The 8,081-nt window shown below is 35.6% G+C and overlaps 1 protein-coding gene across 1 annotated transcript; it reads left to right on the top strand.

Annotated features, from left to right (window-relative positions):
• Window positions 1–900: 900 nt before the first annotated feature.
• LOTGIDRAFT_169631 (hypothetical protein) lies at window positions 901–3,480 on the top strand (the record flags this gene model as incomplete). The annotated part of the gene is made up of 1 exon (XM_009067923.1): window positions 901–3,480. The coding sequence occupies one exon, from the start codon at window positions 901–903 to the stop codon at window positions 3,478–3,480; it is 2,580 nt and encodes an 859-aa protein (XP_009066171.1).
• Between the last annotated feature and the right edge of the window lie 4,601 nt (window positions 3,481–8,081).

The following is an 8,081-nucleotide window of genomic DNA, read 5'->3' as shown; positions in this document are numbered from 1 at the left end:
CCAATCTTCATCAACAGTCCCCAATCTTCATCGACAGTTGTCAGTGTTCATCAACAGTTCCCAATCTTCATCGACAGTTTCAAATCTTCTTCGACAGTTGCCAGTCTTCATCAACAGTTGCCAGTCTTCATCAACAGTTCCCAATCTTCATCGACTGTCCCCTATCTTCATCGACAGTTGTCAGTGTTCATCAACAGTTCCCAATCTTCATCGACAGTTGCCAGTCTTCATCAACAGTTCCTAATCTTCATCGACAGTCCCCAATCTTTATCGACAGTTGTCAGTGTTCATCAACAGTTCCCAATCTTCAATCTTCATCGCCAGTTCCAAATCTACATTGGCATTTCCGGTCTTCTTCATCTTCTTCACAGTCTTCAATCTTCATTGAAAGTTCGTTCCAATTGATATTATTGGCTATGTGAAGACCTATTTAACAACCACTCAAACGACTAAAATTTTTTAATTAATTTATTTTGTTAATTTAGTTAAATATTCAATGTAGGAAACAGCTGAGCTCATTACGTTTAACAGTGTTGTGCAATGTGCCCTTGGGATTATTTTTGCCAATATTGAAACATGTATAGGCCTACTTTGATATATGTAGCCACAATTATCCAGATACGAAATCTTGTATTATCATACTACCAGAGCTTGCTCGCCTGGATTACAGAGTCTACTAGTTTACCTATACTACATTACAAGTAAACCATTACACTGGTAATCAGAGTCTATCAATAGTCATTAACGATCTATTTTTAGACTGGATTGTAATGGCTATTTATATTTATCCGATTTCACCACAGTTTGCAAATATATTATTCAATATAAAGATTACTTGATTCACGAATCATTATATTCTTCGAAACCAGTTACCGGTGACACTGGGTGTGAAAATCTAACATGGTACTAAAATTTGGTAAAGGCGGCATCAGTACGGGCAGTACCCTACGCTTGACCAACACCGCTAAATTTTTGGAATCAGCATCTGTTTTTTACTCGTTAAACAAGAAAGGACGATGGAAACTGCCAGAAATTATCGAAGAGAAGATCCAGTCCGAGCTGCCGAGTGCCGACGTGAAAGTGACATTGATGAAACTCCACAAACTTCACAGAAAGAACAACTGTATAGGATATTTTACTAACAAGGGAAGTGTTAAATCGGTAGTTCCTAAGAAAACGAAATACGTCAACCGCCTAAGTGTCGTTAATGTTAACCGAAAACCCTTTCGGAACAGGCGCAGAAGACGAAATAGAGAAGTTGAGCCAGATCGTAACATTGCAGACGACAATGAAATAAAGTACCATATCGTGTATCCGACACCGTCATCGAGTGCAGTAACGCACACCAATCCACAAAAGATTGGTCACGATGTGATGCTGAACACGCACAACCTCGGCAAGACTGCTGTCAGATCGAAATGTAGAAAATGGCGCTGCATTGAACGTGATGTGAGATGTGATATGGACTATACTGATTATGATGCTGTTGATGAGGATTCGGGGTTCGATACGATAGAAGAAGTGCATCAATCTCAAAAACGCTCCTCGTTTTCCGAATATTTTGAAAGTGCCCTCGGTCGACCATCCGACATCAGGATCAAAACAAGAAGAAGGCCAGTTAAAAAGTTGCGGAAGCTTAGAAATAAACCAATGCTGCACTATTTAGAGACCCAGGTCATGGAAGTGGAAGAAGAAAATTCGGAGTTCGTCTACTCAAGGCCGCCAACTACGGAGTGTCAGCCAGTAGATGTTCTTATTTCAAACCAGGAATCGAATCCAGATCATCTGAAGACGAAATATGGTGACAAGGTCACGTTTGCTCAATGTGAACCTCGAACTTTTATCATTGATATTACAAACGAAGTAGGTAGTTGTTTGAAAAGCTCAAAAGCTTTTAAGAAAGTCATCTTCAAAAAGTTAGAACTTGCAACCTTTCTGGTGTTTTCCCTCAAGTCTACTGTCGATCCTGATTATAGTTTGTGGGAAGTGCAAGTCAATTTACCAACAAAATTAACTTCAATAAGAATCAGCGCTCTCATCGATAACATCAGAAAACTGGATGTTGACGACGTTATTTCTTTAACGACGCGTTATCTTGAAACCATCCCAGACGAATGTTTTTACCGCAAGGCTTTATTACCCATAACAAAGACTCCATTTGAGAAGCTCAACACCATCGACACATTTGCTCAGCTGAGGGCCAGTAATTGTCTTTTGGACGATTTAGCTCAACCAGCCACGGGCGTTTTGTCAGATTCAAACCAAAATGACGCGCTTTCTGAGTGGATTCAATCACTTAAAGAAGATAGTGTTTGCAATATTTGCTACACGGATGTGTCCCCATTTACTTCTCTCCGACCTTGTGGACATATTTTTTGCAATGAATGTTGGAAAGAGCACCTGCTCAGCTCGTTCACTTTCAAATCTAAAGTGGTGTGTCCTGAGTATAAATGCGACCAAGAGGTGGATGTGGGAACGATGCTCAGACTTGTGAACATTAGAGACATCCAAAGATCAGAAAAAAAGAACATGAACACCAAAGTCGAGTCGTCATCTTGCATGAAATGGTGCCCCAATCAGAAATGTGAACGCATTCTGCAAAATTATGATCTCAAACAGGACTGTGTCATTTTGTGTGATTGCGGTATGTTCGTATGTTTTGAGTGCAATGACGAACGACATTGGCCAGCATCTTGCGATGAATATGCATCCTATAAAAATAAGTTAAATGCATTCGGAGGCGATGTATTAAGGAGTGACTTTCTGGACATTCCCAGATTGAAAGTTCGTGGTAAGCCATGTCCTGGCTGTAAAGCATTCATCATCAAGAATAGAGGATGTCCTAGTATGATTTGTCCATGTGGCTGTAGATTCTGTTGGTCTTGCTTGACACCATTGCGGAACCACACCTACTCAAATTGCGGTCAAAAGAATGAACAGGAAGGGGCCATGGTGCATGAATTTGTACACATTGACAAAAAAGTGGTCGGAAATCCTATGAAGTCTAAATTGTATAGTAGAGCTGTGGCATTTCGAAAAATGAGGCGAGAAAAGCATATCAAAGATTTATGGTCCAAAACCTTGGGCTTGAAAGTTAGAATTTCGAAATGGTTGGCAAAACATGATGTTAGCTTTGGAGATTTTGGATTGCTCTCTGAACAACAATTTGATGAATTATTTTCAGATGTGTTCAATGTGACCATGGAACTGAATTATCTTAGTGAAATATGTTTAGTCATATTGGACTCTAAAGCCAAGATACGGAACAGAGTTCTTCCAAATTTACGATGTTCTTTCGAATGTCTCGAATTTTACGGTAGGATGTTAAATGATATCTTAATGGACAGTGACCTCAAAAACATCAAATCTCCCAAAAAACTTTTGACTGAACTTATCTCCCTAAGACAAACCGCCAAAGGTTTCATAGCTTCCACTGTACATGTTATTAAACATTTTAGAAACTATGAATCTAAGCGATAAATTTGAGACATTTTGTTGTTTATTGAGTCTATTAGAACCAGATTTTTGTTGTTGTTGTTGTTTTATGATAATAATATTTTAATAAATAAATTGATTTAAGATTAAAGCTACGTTATCCCCCTCCTTTAAGAGTATTATTTTTTTTTATTTTGCTGGGTGGTGGTGGTGGTGGGTTACTACTATTCATTCCGATCTTAAAACTATTTTTGGTGTTATAGCTGTTTAGTTGTTGTAGTAGTATTTAGCTGCCAATGCACCGGTGTTTTCTTTGGGTTTTTGCCTTCAACAGGTTTAACTTTGGGAAATCTTTTGTTGTCATATACAAGCATTAAAATATGCACATTGGTTTGAAGGAGTAGTCCAGACATGAGAGAAAAGATGGAGAATATATAGAGGTGATGAGGAACTAGAGGGGGTGGGGGCCAAGAAAGGGAGGGTACAGAGATGATAATTATGGAGAAAGAATCAGGTGGGGAAGAAAGAAAACATGGTGAAAGAAGATGAAATAGACGGGGTAGAGCAGAAAGAGACCTAGGGAGGTATAAAGGAATATGATCAAGATAGATGGGGGGTAGGCCAGAGAGAGAGACATGAATGCTTTAAAGGAAATAGGTGAAAAAGAAATGGTTATGAAAGGTAAAGAAGAGATAGACGGGGTGGGGTGTTCGGGGGAAGAGAGATATAGGAAGAAATTCAAAGAAAGACACAGGGAAGACGAGATGATAGTTGTATAACTGATTTAAAGTGAGAGAGGGGTGGTGGGCTTAGGGTCTACTCTCTTAGTTTGAGAGGTACTCATTGTACCTCCGTGCAATGCTTCGAATTACAGTACTCCGAAGACTTATTAAGGGTAGCTGGCTTCTATATCGTATAATAGATATGTATCTGTACTACCATTACGACTATGACTGAACCTTAAAAAATTTTATAAGAAGTCTCAGTGGTCAAATAAAATTGGAGAGAATTCCTTCCCTTGCATTAAAACGTATATAAAACGTTACTATTTAAATTGTAAATTTTGGTTCACATTTCCTAAAAAAAGGAATTCACATGGTATCACGAGACGAGCGGAATTCTTCAAATTAACTGTTTGTGAAAAGGCCAAATACTCAATAATATATCATCGCCAAATATGGTCACATTCATTTATTAGAACTGGTGGTTGGCAGTGTTAGGTCATGTTCGGTTGTGAAAAGATGTATTAATTTGTAATCGGCAGTTGTTGACTATCCTCGGTGGTAAAAAGACGCATTTGGTAGACTTGGTTGTCAAACAAAGTAAATTACTGCTTTATTGTAACACGCGACTTCCGGTGTAAACAATATGGCGACATTTAGTAAAAATTTAAAACATTCAAAGCTTATTTTGGAAGAAAATGACTTCATACAACATGATTTACTCGATTCAAAGTTATGGAAACAGTCCTTGACAATATTTCTTTCGTAGGGTCGCAGACTTGATTGCCCAGTAAGCTACAAAATTGTTCTCGTACTTCAATGACGGATTTACGAAGAGAGAATAGCTTACAGAATACAGGACTAAATCAAGCCACTGATAATATGGCAATCGGAGGATAGCTCTCATTCGCTTATGAATGAATACATTAATATAATTTTTGGACAGGATATTCCAGATACATTGTAATGCAAATTAAAACAATAATATAATTTTAAGCTTCCATGCAAACGTCCAAAAAAAATTATTTCTGCAGTGTTTAATTTGTACAAATGTAATTCAAGCTATTGTATTTTCAACTTGTCAACAAAATTGAACTTTAGTCAGGTAGCAAATTTGATTATTCCGTTCTTTTTTTTCTTTTTTTTCAGGTTTTTGTTAGACTGAGAAACTTAAAACTTTTTACCAAATTGATTTATGAAGAGAAGTAAGAAAGTTATAGTTGATTTCGAATTTTACGCGTCATAATATTGTATATCGCGTAAGTAGCCATTTTGAAAATTGAGTATAAAAGTAAAATGGATCTCTTATGAATGAATATATTTGTATGATTTTTGGACAGGATATTCCAGATACATTGTAATGCAAATTGAAACAATGAAATTATTTTAACCTTCCATGCAAGCGTCAAAAAAAAATTATTTCTGCATTGTTTGATTTGTACGAATATACTTCAAGTTATTGTATTTTCAACTTGTGAACAAAATTCAAATTTGTTTATTCTGAATTTTTTCTGTTTTTCAGGTTTTTGTTAGACTGAGAAACTTAAAACTTTTTACCAAATTGATTTATGAAGAGAAGTAAGAAAGTTATAGTTGATTTAGAATTTTATACGTCATAATATTGTATAATGCTTATATAGCCATTTTGAGAAATTGAGTATAAAAGTAAAATGGTTCTCACTGGCTAATGAATGAATATATTTGTATGATTTTTGGACAGGATATTCCAGATACATTGTAATGCAAATTGAAACAATGAAATAATTTTAATCTTCCATGCAAACATCACAATAAAATTATTTCTGCAGTGTTTAATTTGTTCAAATATACTTCAAGCTATTTACATTGTATTTTCAACTTTAGTCAGGTAACAAATTTGATTATTCTAAATTTTTTCTGTTTTTCAGGTTTTTGTTAGACTGAGAAACTTAAAACTTTTTACCAAATTGATTTATGAAGATAAGTAAGAAAGTTATAGTTGATTTAGAATTTTACGCGTCATAATATTGTATATCGCGTAAGTAGCCATTTTGAGAAATTGAGTATAAAAGTAAAATGGTTCTCACTGGCTAATGAATGAATATATTTGTATGATTTTTGGACAGGATATTCCAGATACATTGTAATGCAAATTGAAACAATAAAATAATTTTAAGCTTCCATGCAAACGTCAAAAAAAAATTATTTCTGCAGTGTTTAATTTGTACGAATATACTTCAAGCTATTTACATTGTATTTTCTTTAAGTCCTATTTTAAGACTATTGTTTGATTTAAATTAAGATTTTAATATTTCAAATTGTAATTTCTTTCAGGGTTTGGGAAATAGAAAGAGTATGTAAGATCTGTAATGTTATTTGGCAAGGAAAATTATGTAAAAAACAGTTAGAAACAAGGTGTCAACAAAGAGGACTCAGACAATTCTGTCCCTGTGTAAAAAGATTCAGACAAACGTGATTAAATGGGACAGCCAAAGCACGGCCAGCTTTATTCCTTAGGAGATTTTGCACAAACACAACAAACATTACAATATTTATTCTTTAATCCAAAGACAGGCCGATATTTGAAAACTACAGAATACATTTATTCACAGAAAAAAAGAACACGTTTCTGTCCATAGACAATAAATTTTTCACTAAAGCGTTAAAGAGGATATTGTGTCTGTCCACAGATATGTCTCCATTTCTCATGTGGCTGGTTCTCTTGTCCTCGAATCCTCGTCAGCTGAAATGTTTCACTGCAAACAACCAAACCAAAGTTCCGCTACACCACAATTCTAACATTAAAATGGTAAATTTCGGCTATTCGCTACAATTTAGCTTATGACAACCGTCTGGTATTTTGAAATTCTGGTCCCTGGTGATGTGTTAGCCCTTCATTTACTCTCAAACGAAGTTATGAAGCTGGTATTTACGTTTTAAATCAGAAATTTGAAAAATTCGTGACAAAGTCAGCCATTTTGTTTACACCGGAAGTCACGTGTTAGAATACTGCAATAGAAACCTTTGTTTGACAACCAAGACTACCGTTGAATCTTTTTATTACCGACTAATTGGCGCTGTGAGTTGTCTCCCTTAGAACATGATCATCCAGACACTTACACGTATTAAATCTGCAGTTGTGATAATCAAGACTAGATGTAAACAAACAAAATGGCTGACTTCTTCACGAATTTTTCAAATTTCTGATTTAAAACGCAAATGCCGGCGTTATGACTTCGTTTGAGAGTGAATGAAGGGCTTAACAATCACCAAGGACTAGAATTCCAAAAGATCAGACAGTTGTCATGAGCTGAATTGTAGCGAATAGCGGAAATTTGCCATTTTAATGTGGCTTTTGTGCATTATTTCTCAGCAGTCAGCCATTTTGTTTACACCGGAAGTCACGTGTTAAGAGTAGTGCAATAATTTACTTTGATTGACAACCAAGTCTACAATGTGCGTCTTTTTACTACCGACTAAGTTGCTTTGTGAGTTGTCTCCCTTAGAATATGATCATCCAGACACTTACACTTATCAAATCTGCAGTTGTGATAATCAAGACCAGATGTAAACAAACAAAATGGCTGACTTCTTCACGAATTTTCCAAATTTCTGATTTAAAATGCAAATGCCTGCGTTTGAGAGTGAATGAAAGGCTTATGCATCATCACGGTCCAGAATTCCAAATGATCAGACAGTTATCATGAGCTGAATTGTAGCGAATAGCGGAAAATTGCCATTTTAATGTTAGAATGTGCCTTTTTTTGCATAAAATTTCTAAGGAGTTTGTGTTTTACTTTACTTGATACTTATATTTATTCAAATCTTTTTCAGGTGATGCTGATATTAACAATATGCCAACAGATACAACTGAATCTAAATTTGTATTTGTAATGTAATGAATAAAAATTTGTTACAATTTTAACCCTTATGTCTGATTGCTGT

This window comes from Lottia gigantea, assembly GCF_000327385.1.
Source record: "Lottia gigantea unplaced genomic scaffold LOTGIsca_87, whole genome shotgun sequence".
NCBI lineage: Eukaryota > Metazoa > Mollusca > Gastropoda > Lottiidae > Lottia > Lottia gigantea.
This window is presented reverse-complemented; position numbering and strand designations above follow the sequence as displayed.